The sequence below is a fragment of the Lithobates pipiens genome, unplaced genomic scaffold, assembly GCF_037356315.1.
Source record: "Lithobates pipiens isolate NorthernLeopardFrog02 unplaced genomic scaffold, aLitPip1_a1.2 Scaffold_13, whole genome shotgun sequence".
In the NCBI taxonomy this organism is placed as follows: Eukaryota; Metazoa; Chordata; class Amphibia; order Anura; family Ranidae; genus Lithobates; species Lithobates pipiens.
In genome coordinates, this window is record NW_027507718.1 from 405,023,948 (window position 1) to 405,041,587 (window position 17,640).

The 17,640-nt window shown below is 39.2% G+C and overlaps 1 protein-coding gene across 10 annotated transcripts in view; it reads right to left on the reverse strand.

Annotated features, from left to right (window-relative positions):
• Window positions 1–17,640, reverse strand: part of EXOC1 (exocyst complex component 1) — a 96,921-nt gene that overhangs the window by 52,367 nt on the left and 26,914 nt on the right. For 2 of the 10 annotated variants that reach the window (XM_077477452.1, XM_077477451.1), the window contains 5 exons: window positions 15,647–15,700; window positions 9,327–9,467; window positions 6,186–6,291; window positions 3,053–3,088; window positions 2,252–2,296 (listed from right to left, as the gene is read on the reverse strand). In XM_077477452.1, coding sequence (XP_077333578.1) covers window positions 2,252–2,296; window positions 3,053–3,088; window positions 6,186–6,291; window positions 9,327–9,467; window positions 15,647–15,700 — 382 coding nt within the window. The remainder of the gene's footprint in view (window positions 1–2,251; window positions 2,297–3,052; window positions 3,089–6,185; window positions 6,292–9,326; window positions 9,468–15,646; window positions 15,701–17,640) is intronic. The other 8 variants (XM_077477458.1, XM_077477457.1, XM_077477460.1 and 5 more) reach the window with 6 other exon arrangements.

Below are 17,640 nucleotides of genomic sequence, written 5' to 3' on the forward strand. Positions count from 1 at the left end.
TCTCTCCTTCAGTCATGCTCCCAGCAGAAGGGACAACATGCTGGAAGTGAAGTGCATCATAGTAGTACTCTGTTTTAACTAGCCGATAGAAAGCTTGTTACTAGGAGGAGGCGAGTCAAAAAATATTGTACAAAGAATGCATTATGTGCATTTTCAGGCGCTTCCATTTAAGTCTGTAGGAGCCAAAAATGTGCTATTGGCCCTAAAGAAGCTCATGTAACTTTTTTGAGCTTCGAGCCACAACCTTTAACTGATGGATTGAATTGGAATTTTGAGGTTGAGCTTTGAAGCACTTTGGCAAATGTGCTTAAAATCGTTAAGGTGGGAATGAGGTCTAAAATGCTACAGAGCTATGAGGAGCGTTATACTAGTTCACTGTGAGGGATACTTTCCAACTAGAATCTTCAACCCTTAATAGTTATCTGATCATAATGTGCATGGCTTGGGCAGTACAGCTCAGACAAGTTTCTTAGAAGTAACACTACCACCATAGAATTTCATCCTGCCGTTATTGCTTGAAAATCTACAGGAAAGAAACCTTCTTCACCTGGCAGGTAAGCCTGCAGTAATCCTGATACATTGATGCTTCTATTTGTGATGAAACAGATAAAGACTCTCCACCACATTCCCACAGTACAAAAAACACAGAGGTGCGGTGGAAGCAATGGGCTTGTTCTCTAGTTAGGTAGGGATATCTCTCAAATTAAGGAAAGATAAAAAGTACAAACTTTTTTATTTTTTATTTTGACGATTCCTTCTAGCACTTTTTAGTGCGTTTTGAATTAGTGACCATGCATAGGATTTGAAGAGAACTCATAAGTTAACACCATGCAATTAAAGCATACTCAACCTCAAAATACAAAAAAAAACAGTGCTGGCTTTAGTTGGACAGATACTTCACCCATGATGGGCTCCAATATTTATACAATATTTCTCAGGTCTCCCAATGAATGCATAGAATCAGCTCAGTTAACCAGCTCTATTCTATGAATGGGTGCATGACAGCTGAAATGGCAGATTGGGATGAGCAAACTGACTCGTATATATGAGCGATTCTTTGCACACCAGGCTGATCTGCATTCAGGCAAACCCAACATAGTCTGCTCATCACAAATTTGTCGGTCCCCTGAATATTTGTGCATAAAAATCAAGTGATTATCTAAAAGGAAGCCAAATATCCCACGCACTGGGGTTGATTTACTAAAACTGAATGAAAAATCTGGTGCAGCTTGCAGAAACCAATCAGCTTCCAGTTTTTTTTTTGTCAAAGCTTATTTGAAGAAGCTTAAGTTAGAAGCCAACTGGCTACCATGTACAACTGCACCAGATTTTGCACTCTCCGGTTTTAGTAAATCAATCCCATTAGGTCGTGGAAGCATCACACACTTTTTTCCAAACCAGAACATCAACGTAAGGACAGCATAGGTATGGAGTACCAAAGAGCCCCAAACTAAGTTTCTTTGCTAAAATTAGTAAAAAAAAAAAAAAAAAAAAAAAAAAATTCTAAAACCCCCTTTCTTCTTATTCTTCCAGTAATATAGAAGAGCTACATTTACCTACCACATTTCTACGGTTAACAGCAGCAGAACTCCTGGAAAACTGCTTGTAGTGTTTGAAAGTAAAATGCATTATGTCTTATAGAGAATGGACCCATTTTATGGCTATGCTACAATACCAAATTTTAGCAGTCTGGCTTCCATAGTTCCCATTTATGATAAACCCAGGAACTGTTTGACAAAAGGAACCCCTCAATTCTACCTTTTCCAAAAAAACAGGGGATTGTATGTTTCTTCAAAATTTTACTTTGCCTTAAATTGTTCATAACCGCTCACAAGAATACTGCCATTGAGATTAAAGTGGAAGTAAACCCATCGATTTAAACAGTTAATAAAAAAAGGCATGCCGGGAATGCTAACTGCACATTGGCTGTGCTTTCAGCCAAACTATCAAACCATCCAATGGCTGGTGTCGTAACAAATCACATGTGCAGCACCATAGCAGTTGAAGATTAAACACAGGCAAAGATGGCAGCTTCCTTGGCTGAAAACAATAGGGGAGTTTACTTCCACTTTAAGATGCCAATGAGATAAATGCTTAATCTCAATTGAGCAGAAAACTCTGTTCACCCGTTGGCAACAAAAGCCTATAACAGTCTGTCCAATCAGAGCCCACAAGGATCATTATATATTGTCCTTAGATCAAGAATTCATCAAGGAAGGATGCTGGTTGAAGGTGACCAGCTCATACTCACTTTCTGTCTCCTGTTTCACGGCACTCTCTTTTCGAGGCAGCGTAGCTGGGATGAATTAAGTTGCAAGCATCAAAGACAAAGATGCATTAGAAAACAGGCATTTAGCAAAGACCGTGCACAAGAGGTAAGTTAAGCACTAGTAAGAAAGACATGCAGAAGGCTATATTATGCAGTTACAGTTATCTTAGGCTGTAAACAGTTACATGGACAATCTTACATTTTTCATGTAAACACACACACACACACAGTCATAAGCTGTATTAGAACTTCAGTCTTATGTATGATGTAAAGGGATGATGGGGTTATGTGCATTTCAGGCATGAAAGAGGCACTAACAAAGACAGGGAAGCAAACTACGCCTAAATGCCTGTTTAAAGGACCAATGCAGATTCATTCAAGGGTCATTTGCTTTTTTTTGCCATACTGTTCATTTAGTGGACTTGTATACTTTGGACTACTAGTAGAATTATCAATCATACATGACCCTGAGTAATAACCTATATACATGGGAAAGTATATTATCCATAGCAATCTAATTATTATTTTAAACCTATAGCTGAATAAAGTTAAAATGTAATTGATTGCCAATGCCAGCACACCTTTTTTAAAGAAGAAGCGCCATTGACTTTGTTTTTGTTTTTTGCCAGAGCACTGTGGATTCTTGTGGGCAAATATGACGTTAGGTAAGAAACAAGACAAGATTATTTCACAAGAAGACAGGGGTTTTCTGACTTAGGAGGTGAACATCAGGGGTTATTTCATACACTTAGTAAACAATAATGTGTTTGCCTTCTCCTTTACCGTTTTTATTGATTATTCTTGTTGAACCAACATTATCTGCATTAAAAAGGAAAAAAACGTGTAGTGTGAAGACAGCTCATACCATGTAACAAATAACAAGGCCACCACAAAACCAGACATGCCAAGCCACACACCTCCAACCGTCAGCAAGCACAACATCTCACACAAGCAATGAAGTGCAAGCATCATAGAGCACTCTATGATAAACCCAGTGATAGAGCACAATTCAAATATATCCCACAGGTAAGCTCTGCAAGGGCTACATAATAGCTGGAAAGCACCGAATCTTTGAGAGCATTGTATTCAGATATGGTTTTTATCTGAATAGGTCTTGTTCACACATAGCAGAGATGCTAGAGCATTGCCACATGTAGTAATTAGACAGCAAGCCCAAGAGATCTACATTTATAATTTTGCTTCCATCTAACGTATCTATCTTTCCACAAGAAACAAGCCATGCAACTGTTTCATAGGTGGAAGTTAATATTGCTGGTGTTCCACAGTTCTAGGTAGGAGTACAGGTGTGTGCATCAGTATTCGTTTTTTTAGACACCTGTAATTACACGGGGCGGATCAGTTCTGATCCGCCCCCTGGATATCCGTTTGCTCAGCGGGGATCACTCCGTCGATCCCCGCTGAGCAGGGAGATGACAGGTCCGTCTCTGCACACTGCGCAGGGACGGACCGGTCACAGCGCCGCTCTCCCCTATGGGAGATCGGATGACGACGGACTGCAGTGCCCGTCGTCACCCGATCCGATCCGCAGACGGATGGAAAAATAGCTTTTTCCTCCGTTACACTTTTTCGGATCGGAGCGGGTCGGATGTCAGCGGACATGTCACTGCTGACATCCGACGCTCCATAGAGCTCTATGGAGCACCCGTTCAGGTCCGCCTGAAAAACTGACAGGCGGGCCTGAACGGAACGTCAGTGTGAAAGGGGCCTTAAGAGTAACTACACTTTTGTAGAGAAAAAAAAAAAATCCTTCCTGGGTGATCTACAGTATGTACAAAATAGCCGTTTGTCTGTGTCCATGTGCAAAGTGAATGGGAGTGACTTTGTAATTATCAAATCGGCTGCTGCACTTGTAAGGTTCCAATGAGGAAAGTGTCTGAATACCTTTAGATGCGATTTCACCCGAAATTAAATTTTTGTTGCAGGGGATGCCCAAAATCTGACTTGTATCTTAGTGCAGACTTCTCGGAAAATCAGTAAGTCAATCACACAAGAAATTACATTTCTGGTGGTACTCCGTACAGTATCTGTGTACAGAACATGTCCAGGTTGCCATATTGCATTTTACATAAAATTACAGTGCTGCAGATTGAAAAGGAAAAGCTATTTTTATTAGCATTCAATTTGAATATGGCTTGTGCAGCAATAGTATATGCTGTAATATATACATTTTTTCATTTGCCATTTTTTCCAAAGAAAGTAGAGTTATCCTTAAACATGGAAGAGCTCCTTTTATTCCTGCCCATGCCCCCAAAAACCTGATAGTGGATGTAACAATTCCCAGCTCTTCTAACACAATGTACCTCTTGTTGTTCCTGTCATCCACATTTCATGGATTTTTTTTCTATTAATTCTTGTCCCTGTGACATTGTTTTAACACTTTCAGAGTCTAGCCAAAAAAAAAAAAAAAAAAATGACTTGAGTTTGGATTTTTATTGCTGAACCCAAGCAAAAAGTCTAACTGTACAATTTCAATATATGTATATAACTTGTTTGACCCACAAAGGGTTTTTAATCTGTCCAGCCAGTCTAAAGCAATTCTGCCAGAAAACAGGATGACCAGGTGACTTCACTTTTCTCCTCCATAGTTTAGCAATACAGCTTGGTCAGCAAGTGCTCATGGCCTGTAACTGGACATAAAGAGAACAGAACAGAACAGTGCACCGATATGGTCAATCCTACTTTCCCTATATATTTGTATTCTATTGACTAAAAGTAGAGGGATTTCCCCATGGTACTGCTCTTCTCTCCTCCATTCTAAAGCTGGCCATACACAGTTTCTGTTGGACTGCTTAAAATTTGCTAATGGGTAGCCCTATTTGCCCCCTCCCACCTGACATCCCTCGACCAAAAAACTGAATGTGCCAGATGGAAAATTGTCGGTCAAACTGCACTTGTAGCCAGCCACTGATGCAGACGCTGTTATGTTATTTTGATAGCTTTTGGAGCTGGCTGTTAATATACAAGAGCCACAGCAGAAAATTGACCCATCCACGCTAAATCAGCATGGATAATGGAATCAGTTTTTATTTTTTTTGCTAGAAAATAAATCTATTTGCATATGGCTTTAAGTCTTATGTGCCGGTATTATAAGAGGTCCAGAGCTGTGAAGGAAAAATTAATCACACATCCAAAGATCAAAGACTTATTAGGTTATTTTAAAAATCACATATTTACAGTGAAGATCTGAATTTCCAACATACTACGTGTTTTATTCAAACAATAGGCTTCTGAAACAGTTATCCTAAATAATGATTATAAAAACATAATAGAAATGAGATTTATGTCGTGTACACACGACCGGACTTTTCAACATCAAAAGTCTGACGGAATGATTCCGGCAGACTATTCGATCGTGTGTGGGCTGCAGCGGACTTTTGATTCGCAAAATTCTGACAGACTTTAGAAATGGAACATGTTTCAAATTTTTTCCAAAAGAACTCCGCTGGACCCAGTTCCTACTGAGAAATCCGCTCGTGTGTGTGCTAGTCCGACGGACAAAAACCGATGCGAGGGCAGCTATTGGCTACTGGCTATGAACTTCCTTATTCTAGTCTGGTCGTACGTCATCACATTCGAATCCGTCGGACTTTGGTGTGATTGTGTGTGGCCAAGTCCGTTCATTCGGAAAGTCCGTCAGAACTCTGTCAGAACTCCGTCGAAAGTCTGTCGGACCTAAGTCCGGTCGTGTGTACGCGGCATTACAGTTCTGTCAAATAAGGCAAGTGGTCCCAGAGCTACAAAGAGTCTCTCTCTCTACACAAGCAGACGATAGTATATGTTCTTGTCAGTGCTGCTGTACCATCAAAATAAATTCCAACAGACAGAAAATTATAATATTTTAAAGTATGTTACGATGCTACAAACACTTCCATAAAGTGTGTTTATACTAGCTTACCAAACTTTTTTCCTTCTTTGGTGGCACCGGTCATCTTATTCTTAGCCACCTCAAAGAAATCCCTGATCTCTCGGTCATATAACCGCACAATGTAATCAATGTAGTTCTGCAAACAAAAGTAACACAAAACACTCATTACATTCACCATCATTACTGTAGAGAAATACATTTCCTTTCAGCTTTGACGGACATCTTAATTTTATATGGAAAACCAATTTGCTCTGGACTTGCTTGCTATGGAAGTCACTTCCTCAAAGGGCCAAGCCATTGCCTAAACTAAAGCATGCACTTACAGACTACAGCAACCAACACTGGTCTGCTTTGTTTAGACAAGCAGGAAACAAACACTAAGGAATCCAACTGAAATCAAGGCCCAGCTTGGACAAGTGAGAAAAAAAAAAAAAAACTAGCCTTTCTCAACGGGGTGCCACTGCATATTGGAGTGCCTCCTGGTTTAGACACGAGTGCCCTCAAAGACAGCAGCCCTGACATTAATGGCATGAACATATAAGCAGCATCATGGAAGCTGGCTTTTTTCCTTGTGTATTTGGTAATGCAGTAAATTGTGCGACCCCCAGCACAGAGACTGTGTTGTCACCGGTAGCTCTTGGTCTCAAATTCGACTGGCATCTAATCATGCATACAATCACAGTGATAGCCCTCCACAGTGATCGCTAGTATTAAGCTGGCCATAGAGGATTCAAACAATGTATGGGCAAGCTGAATGTACCCAAATTGGTCAACTGTTATAGCCACTAACAATCACTCTGCTGGGAGAACACAATGGCTCGGCGGGAGGGAATCCCCTGTCAACACTGTCTGTGGCAATGGGAGAATAAAGTGGTTACAGTAAAAAAAAATTGCTCCATCTTTGGCTGGCTTTAGAGGCGGCTTCTATATGATAAACTGGATCTTTGCTAGAAAAAAAAAAAAAAGTCTGTCCACGTTAGGGTCAATGCCAGTGGGTTTTAAATTTGGTGTCAAAACCCTCAACAAAATATGCACACCATTTTTCGTTGCCACCAATACTGTTACAGCAAATAATATAGACATCGGTTATATGCTCAGCTATTTTTTGGCCAGTTTTCTTTTGACAATAAAAAAAAAAAAGAGAAATTAAAAACATATCAGGGGCGATTAATATTTAGCATTAAATGAAGGCCACCCCCTCCCCCCAAAAAAAAAAAAAAAAAAAAAACTAAGTGGTTTGACTGAAAGTTTTTTGGGAGAAACTTTGCTCCAAGCTACTAAAGTGCATTTCAAAACACCAGATGAACAGAAGAGGATACCTCTATTAAAAAAATAAAATAAAAAGGATTTCCTAAACAAACGTTTCTTATATAAGGAGCGACAATTCAAGATATCCTAGGAACCCTATACTCAAGACAATCACCACCCTGATTTCAGCCAGACTATCGTTATGACCAGACACTCCCTGACGAATATTCTTATGTGAATAGTCAGTGAGGTTGGAACTGCTTACTGTTGTTTCTACTGTGTGTATGCGCTTTCTTCTGTTACATTACTTTGGAAATCAACAGAATTTCGGAAACCTGAAGAAAACTAAATGGTAATGGATCTGTATACAATTATATTTTAATGAGTGCTCAGAATTCAGAGAATATTTGCTCATCTTCTTTACATCTGATATAAAAATAGGCATGGTCATATGTCAACAAGTGCCCTTTAAGAAAGGCCAGTCATTAATTAGGTTTAATGATACATTTTGCTTCCAGCAATAAACTGTGTTTAATCAATAATGGCTTGTATTGAGAAAGATTCAGTGGTAAAAGCAAAAAGGGGAAGTAGATTATTGATTAGATAATATGAAATCTGGCATGGATACATGCTTCACCACATCTCGATTATCACACTTCCTGATTTTAAATGAGCAGTAAAAGTTACAGAATAATGCCTTATCAAGTTACTCTTTTTATGTCAATAAACAAAAGTCTCAATTCTAGCGTTTGCATGGAATTTTAAGTATGATTCCCATACTAATTCATGGGTATTTGTAATAATAATCTGAACCTCCACTCTTAAACTAAAGCCGACCATACACTAGTAGAATTTTGTTCAAAAAAAAAATTAAAAAATTTGAACGAGCTGGACAGAGTTTTTTTTTTCTCAATAAAACTAAATTCTAACTGTGAATGTGTTTTTTTGTAAAACAAAAAACGTACATATATCAATGTGCACATGAAAGGTGCAAAAGAAAAAACATGCAAACCTCATTCTACTGGTGCCCGCTCACCTAAAAATATATAACAGTGTGGGGGATCTGACCTATCACTTGAACCAATAACAGAAATATACCCTGGGACAGGCCCCAGGGAAAAAAAAAAAAAAAAAAGAATATATGTTTTTAAGGGGTTTTGGTTTTGTAATTTAAAAGTTCACAAAAAATGTTTTCATTAATGAAATTCATTATTCTGCTTAATAACATAACCTCGAAGGTGTTTTGGCTTTATAATTGTTAGCCGATTTAAGTAATATGGGGAGGGATTAACCTCTTTTTTTTTTTCCCTGGGGCCTGTCCCAGGGTATATTTATGTGTATGGTCAGCTTTACCTCTCAGAGCTCACTTGTTATTTGGATTACCTACTTGTGTTCTCTATTTAGAGCAGAAATACCCAAGAATGCTTACTGAAGCAACTTTACATCGCCTAAAGCAAAAATTCCTTTTGTGTAAACACACTGATAAAAAGCAAATTTAACTGCTTTATCATTTTATTATTATGTATTTATTAATTTAATTCCCTAATTCTGTTAGTATTTTTTTTTAAATGCATGACTTTTAAACTGTAGCCATTTGATTTTTTAAAACTGACCAAAATTTCAAAAACACTGCTTCCATATGACCATGTCAACACTTGCGTTTTCTATACAAATTGACTCTGGAAATACCTTTTTTTGCTCATGTGACTAGCTCACTGCTGATTTTTATTACATGGATTGACCATGTGGTTGTAACCGGTAGCTCTTCCCACTTACCTGAAATACATTTGTAAATTTTAAACAGAACAGCAGCAGGTAAAAACCTACAAAGACATTTGCTAAAATTCAGAAAATGTGATTATAAATGGACCTAGAGGGTCTCAACATAAAAAAAAAAAAAAAAAAAAAATTTAAAATACAAACCTTCATAAGTCCTTCGTATCTAGCATATTCTGTGTTTTTCAGCCACTCCATCAGTTTGGCATATCGTAGAAGATCTCGGTGGAAAGGATGATGGTTTGGAAGGGTCATTTCAACTGAAAGTGTGGAAGTCTGATCATGTCCCTATGTACAGATCACAAAGAAAAAACACATTTTTTAACAAAACCTGCACCTCACTTCCACCTTCTTTAAAGATGCACTTCAGGCAAATGGCTTAAAGTGATTGTAAAGGATTTTTTTTTTTGTTAAAAATAACAAAAATATTATACTTACCTGATCTGTACAGTGGTTTTGCACAGAACAGCCCACATCCTCCTCTTCTCGGGTCCCTCTTCGGTATGCTCCTGGCCTCTCCCTCCTGTTGAGTGCCCCCACAGCAAGCAGCTTTTGCTATTGGGGCACCCAAGCTGAGTCACAGCTCCGTGTGTTCTCCATGTGTTCATTTAGACATGGCGCTGTAGCCCAGCCCGCCCCCATAGAATGCATTAAGCTATAAAACCTTCTGCCTTTAATATAGAGGTTAAATACATATATGTGGTCTGTTTTACCTGACAAAGCACTTTTTTTTTTCTTGCCATCGTGTTTCCAAGATTTTAATGTTTATACTGAAGAAGTTGACCCCTACTTTACTATGCACTAAACCACCTCTAACAAAGTCCCTTCCTGAGCAATACCAAACCCCCAAAAAGGAAGCCATTAACAATTAGTAAACCCCACATCTGTCTCTTGACCAGTCCTCCAACCCCAACACTTAACATTCCTCCTACAAATGTTCCCTTAAACACGCACCCCACCCCCAACACCAAACCTCTAAACCTAACACTAACCCAACACTAAACTCTTTTGTATACTTACCTTAACCTGCTCTGGGAGCGTCTGTGCCAATTATGTACAGGTGTTGCACCAAAAGCATGCATTGCTAAGAAACCAACACCAGTGTAAACTGATTCAGCTGGGCAATACATGGCGCCCAGTGACTGTTTAGGTTTTGGACAAACCATAAATCCTATTATCTTCTTGCCATGGACAAAAAACCTTTATGACCAACATCGGCCAATTCATGGAGAACATTTTAACAAGCCCCTGTCAATGGTAGTTACTAACTGATACATTTTCCTTCCTGAAGCATGCACACCCTGCAAGTTGTCACAGAGTAAAACTGCTTAGTACACACGGGAAAGCTTCTCATAAATTAGTAAGGCGTTTGTTAGAGTAAAAGGCTTACTCCTGAATCTCTAATTGGGCTTAACTATGAAATACCTGTCATGGGCATTATGCTTGTTCCATTAATTATGTATTTTCTAGAATGGCTCACTCAATGGTATTAATCAGATATATGTGTGTCTAAGGTGCTGTAAACAAGTCATCTTATATAAAATGATGCCATGAATTTCTGTAAACAAGTGGTCCCATGTAAAATGGTCCCATGAATTATGGGGTTTTGAACTGCAACAGCAAAGCGATAAAGTCCACAAAAGATCCTCTAAAGGTTATCACCTAGTTCATCATTTTGTAATCTCTTCTACAATAGTTAACTTAATCTTACATACAAGAGCATAAGGAACCGCGGCCAGCAGACAATTATAGGTTTTTGAAAATACAACACTGGCTCTCCTTATAGGACCTGCAGTGGGGAAATTAATGATTTGATCCCCTGCATATTTTGTAAGTTTTCCCACTTACAAAGAAATTAAGGGTCTATAATTTTATCAAAGGTGTATTTTAAAATGATAGACAGAACATCAACCAAAAATCCAGAAAAAAAAACACATGATGATACAAATGTTATAAATTAAGTTGCAGTTCAGTGAGTAAAATTTAAGTAAGTATTTGATCCTCAAGCAAAACATGACTTAGTGCTTTGTGGAGAAACCCCTGTACAGGCGGTACCTGGGTTAAACAAGATAGGGTCTGCAAATTTGTTCTTAAGTTGAATCTGTTTGTAAGTCGGAACAGGTACGTTTTTTAAGGGTAGCTACAGCCAAAAAAAACTATTTTTAAATTTTTTTTTTTTTGGATAGCATAGGGAAGGGTTCGAAGATTTCACCTCACTTTCTGACAATTGGATTTAGAAAATTTTGGGTTGTTGTGGAAACGAGCCTTGGTGATAAAGCATCAGTGGAGGTACCCTTTTCCCATAACTCTTACAGGAGTGAATTTCCCTTCCTAGTTTTAGATTTCCTCTCACTTCCTGTTGTCTCCCTCCATTTGTAAGTCAGAGGTTTGTAACTAGGGGACTGCCTGTAGTTGGTTACCAGGTTTGCACACATCTCAGGAGGGATTTTGGTACACCCTTCTTTACGGATCTTCTACAAATCCTTAAACCAACTCAAAGTTTCAGCTCCCTCCATATACTTTCTATAGGATTAAGGTCTGGAGACTGACTAGGCCACTCCATGACCTTAAAGAGGAAGTAAACCCTGATGAGTTTACTTCCTCTTTCATTCCCTGCAAAGGCAAAGCATAATGGACTACTATGCATTGCATAGTAGTCCATTATGTGTCACTTACCTGACACAGGAGCCAGCGAAGTCGCCGCTGTCTCCTGTAGTCCGCCGCATCCATCTTGTTGGTGGCGTCTCGCAGCTCCGCCGCTGCCATTTGGCGAAGCCGCGATGACGTCACTCCCGCGCATGCGCACGTGAGTCGACACGCGCGGCAGCTCCATTCTTGGAAATGCTGCGCTCAGTGCGCCTGCGCGCCGCTGTCTACGGCGCATGCGCCGTAGACAGCGGTGCCCATTTTCGGGCAAATATCTCCTAAACCATATAGGTTTAGGAGATATTTCTTGGACCTACAGGTAAGCCTTAATCTAGGCTTACCTGTAGGTCAAAGTGGTTTGTAAGGGTTTACAGCCACTTTAATGTGCTTCTTGAGCCACTTATTTTTTGCCTTGGTGGAATGTTTTGGGTCATTGTCACGCTGAAAGACCCATCTTCAATGTTCTGGCTGAGGGAAGAAGGTTCTCATCCAAGATTTTAAAATACATGGCCCCGTCCATTGGCCCCTCAATGCAGCAAAGTAAGCCTGTGCCTTTAGCAGAGAAACAGCTCCAAAGAAAAAAGTTTCCACCTCCACGATTGACTGTAGGGATGGTGTTCTTAGTGTAATAGTCAGCATTTTTCTTCCTCCAAACACAGCGATTTGAGTTAATGCCAAAGAGCTCAATTTTGGTCTCATCTGACCTCAGCACTTTCTCCTACTCCTTCTCTAAATCAATTTAAATGTTCAGACGGGCCTGTACATGTGCCTTCTTGAGGAAGGGGACCTTGCAGGTGCTGCAGGATTTCAATCTATGGTGGCGTATTGTGGCGCTACAGCACTTTAACAGTTCACGGCATTTCCATGCTCGAATATCAGGCAATTAAGGAAAAATGTAAATAAATGTAAAAATTTGTGGCCACTTTTCCCTCCTCCACATTACAGCTAAAAAAAAAATGTATCTGTTTCTATGATGTGGTTAGGTTAGAAAATGGTTGACAATTTCCAAAGGGTTGTGGATCATTAAAAACAACAATTTTCCCAACTAGGATCCTAAATTCTGATCAAATGTAAACAAAAGTCAGTTAAAGTGGTTGTAAACCCTTACACCCAACTTTGACCTACAGGTAAGCCTAGATTAAGGCTTATCTGTAGGTCCAAGAAATATCTTCTAAACCTATACGGTTTAGGAGATATTTACCCGAAGACAGCCACCGCTGTCTACGGCTCATGCGCCGTAGACAGGGGCACACTGACGTCACCGCGGCTTCAGCGAATCACAGCGCCGGAGCAGCAAGACCCGGAAGTCGCTCCGGGATACATGGCAGCAGTGAAGAGGATGACGGAGGACCGCTTCGGGGCTTCATTCTCAGGCAAGTTATTCATAATGAGCTAGTATGCTATGCATACTAGCTCATTATGCCTTTGCCTTACAGGTTGTGTTTTAAAAAAAATAAAAAAAAATTTGCCTTTACTTCCTCTTTTATATGAACTTGATGCCATTGTGGCCAGCCTATTAAGGAAAAGGCCTCTTAACAGATGAAAGATTGCATTGGTCCGAGTCACTTACTTTTCAGCCTTTCAATACATTACATCACTTGCTAAAAATCATGAAAGACAATATAAATCTCCTACATTGTGCTATACAGACATTTCCAAGAAAAGGTAATTAGTAGACTCTACGGTTATTCCGTACGCATCACTGCAAAAACATTTCCAGCTTTTATACAAACAAGCATTTGTAGTTCCCGGCTTTAATTTTCATTCCATAGGTTAGTTCAGCATCCATAATATGAAAAGACTTTAGTAGCAGCCACATCAAACTGATAAGAAGCACGTTCATTTGACTCATTTATAAAAAGTGGAACAAAACAAATACAACTACAATTATTAAGCGATGCTAGATATATGCCCTAATGGTCTTGTTTACCGTTATCATCAAAAGTTAAAGTAAAAGAAAATCCCAAATTTTAGGTTGACATAAGACAGGAATAAAGGGGAAACCTTCCAATAGAGACACACTAATTCTGGTGACACCACAGGATTCCCTCCCCTTTGAGAAATGTCCTCTCTCTTCTTGTTTTGGCTTCGAGGCAGGAACGAAGGGAAATCTCTGAGATGGGATACAGATGGCAAAAAATAAAAAATAAAAAAAAAACTGGATGGGGTTATAAAGTCTGCTTTCCTGCCAGCCCCCGACCTCTAACAAAATTAACATTCAAAATAATTATAATAATAAAAAAAAATTAAAAAAAAAAAAAAAAAATAAAACACACCACACACACCAAAAGATAGAAAATACCTTGATCTTAACTTCTGAGAGGCACAGGTGGCATCACTGTACATTACTACGGCCTCCTGAGGTAGTGCGGCACTCAAAATCCTGCGAGAATGCATTCCACCCCATTGAAGGAGTACATTCTTGCAGAATTTCGAGTGACCAGAAGACAACGTCATCTGCAGCTCCCAGAACCCAGGACAGAGGTAGGTAGCTTATCGGGTTTCTTGTAAAATCTTTAGACCCCTTTCACACCGAGGTGCTTTACATGCGCTAAAAATAGTGCCTGGAAAGCGCCTCTCCTTTCACTCCAGGGCTTTCACACTGGGGCGGTGTGCTGGCAGAATGCTCAAAAAAGTGCTGCAAGCAGCAACTTTGAGGCAGCATGTTTGAGGCTCTGTAAATCAACAGGCATTTAACCCTTTTCTGCCCGTTAGCGGGGGTTAAAATCTCCCCGCTAGTGGCTGAAAAAAGGACGGTAAAGCATCTGCTAAAAATAGCGGCGCTTTACCGCTGACACCCGACGCTGCTCAGTGTGAAAGTGGCCTTACTGTTTGAAGATATATTCACAGCAGATTTGATTGGGTGTTGGGGGGCTGGCAGGGAGGCAGGCCTTCCATTTGCATTGAAAGTGCACTTTAAGTTGCTCATATATTTTCCTAGCTTGCAAGGTTTTTTATAAAGAAGGCCCAATTGAAATTTGAAGATCCAATAAGATGAGGAACCCAACACTTTGAAAACCCTCCAAATCAGTAGAACTTAAGGCAAAACTTTTTTTTTTTTTTAAACTTTGGATAGAATATGGGAGGAATAATACCCGTCAGGCTTTTTTTATTTATTTTTTTTTTTTTTAAATCTCTGTTACATTTCCCTTCACTTTTGGTACCCATTGGAAATTTTTGTCTCTGTTTTTGTTCTGGAAACAACCTAAAATTTTGGATTTTCTTTCACTTTAGCTCTTGGCGATCAAGATAAACAGGACACATAGGGTGAATCCCCCCTAAAGGTGGCATAGCAAGCAATAAAAGCCTGACAGGTGTTCTAATCCCTCTTCACTCTATCCAGAGTTAAAAATAAATATTAATATTAACTTCAGGCACACACTAAATACATGATCAAAAAATAATGTTTACTATTAAAGAACGTGTAATTCTATATAAGCATTCTTAAGTTTTACAAAAATCTGTTATAATGGACAGCCAGGTAGGTGACACACTCATTGCATACTGCACAATTAATCAGCCCGCCATCATCATGTCTGCACAGTGGGCTACAGATGTGGCATCACAAGACCAGCTGAACTGAATTAAAAATCTGCTAAACATATCTGGTAACATATGTATTTCAAAAGTGTTCCACTTTATTATAAAAAAAGACAAAAATCTAGACGTTTCCATTTGATTACACAATAAATGCAGGCTATTTCACACATATTGTTAGTACTGAAAATTTGCAATGGGAGGGCAGAACAAAATACAAAACAAAATATCAACCATACAAACATTACACAAACATTGCCTTCATCTCCACACAGAGTACTCACTGCCATAGAGAGATAGTAGGACCTGCTATATAAGTGAGGGAACATCTGAGTAAACTAATAGAAGATAAAATATAAGAGTTTGACATAGAAAGAAAAAGAGAAAAATGCTAAAAAGTAGGCAGGAAGAATAAAAAATTGATGAAGTTATAACCTAATAAAACTTAAAGTGAACCTGTGGGATTCTCCACTACTGGGAGCTCAGTAATGCAAATATTGATATTGAATCCTGTTCTCCACAATCCCTCAAGTTGCTGCAGGTAAAGCGACCTCAAAAGGGTCAAATACCTGCTACCCCCACTGCACACAATGGTTCCTCCTGCTAGTTGGTATATCCTGTAGGCTGTGGCATACAAGCCTGCGGAAGAAAATTTTGCATATGATGGAAAGAGCACACACCTGAAAGATACAGGCCACCGGAAAGGCGAGTATAGTCCTCTTCTTTTATAGGGATGATCTTTTTTTTTGTAAGTGACACTATGGTGACAATGTCAAAAATACTGAAGCCAGGGACTAAAATAATAAAGCTAGAGCTAGATAACTTACATGCTAAAGAAAGGACAGAAGTAAAGTAAAGCGAAAATGCTGCAAAATAACCTATCCCTTTTAAGTGCATTGGTTTAACTCTTTACAGAACCTCTTAGCAAATCCTCAACACTAAAAGGACAGCAATTTAATAGAGCACACTTTTTACATCAGTTTTTAGGCTCAGTTTACATATATACGAATTGGATGCGTTTTAAACCACAGCCCAATTTGCATGACAAGTGTACCGAATTGGCTTTCTATGGAGCTGGTTCACATACTATATGTCTGGGATGGCAGCACTCTGGTTTTAAAAAAAGTCCTGTACGATTTTAGGCCCGGTTCAGGCGCAAATTCAAGTGTCATACACTTAAAAAATTTGCACCAGAGCTGGTAAAGGAAACCGCACTGGACTACTTTGAAAAAAAAAAAAAAAAAATCGCAAAGAAAACCAGACATATGTACGCCTGAAAGTAGTAGATCCTGTAATTATATATATATATATATATATATATATATATATATATATATATATATATATATATATATATATATATTTGCTTCGAAGCAAAGAGCACAACAATGCAGAGTGTGAAGAGCATGGCTGTAGTTCTTTAAGAAAATATATCAAAATAAATTGGGAGATACTCCACAGAACCACATAATGCTATGTGCTCCACTCAACGCAAAGGAAACAACTTGCAGATATTCTACAGAAGAAGTCAAACTGGAATACCATCAAGTTGTACAGAGATGTGCTCTGCTAAGCTGTATTACCAAATGAGGATCATTAGATCTTTTTTGTTACAGCACAACTAAATGCCTTTTACAACAGAGTGCGGGCAGGCAGGCAATTATCACACAACGGGAATGTAGGGGGTTATTTACTAAAGCCGGCGAGTGCAAAATCTGGTGCAACTCTGCATAGAAACCAATCAGCTTCTAGTTTTTATTGCCAAAGCTTAATTGAACAAGTTGAAGTTAAAAACGTATTGACTACCATGCACAGCTGCACCAGTGCATCAGTTTTAGTAGATCTACCCCATAGTGTCACTTTTGCAATAAAACACACCTACCTACCTGCCTGCTCGCAGTCTTCTGTGGCATGTAAGTTCAGCTTACATTGCTGGCAAGATTCCTGTGTGGTGGCCCTCCTTCTCTACTGAATGGTTTCTTTAGTCAAAGCCAACTTGTAGAATGGCTTGTGGCAACTATCTAAAGTGCCTAGATTTCAGGGCCTTGGAAAGGGCCACCAGCATATTCTCTAAAATGTACCTGTTATCCCTGGACTGTTGTTGGCGAGTGAATTTTATTACATGGATTTTGCTAACACAAACAAAGGTATTTCTGTTTCCTTTTGTGCGTTACTTAGACTTCCTAAAGGGTTTCCATCAGTTGCTTGGGTCTTCAGTCCCATGCATTTGTTTCACACATTTATATTTTACTCTGCTACAAAAATTCTGTTCAGGCTT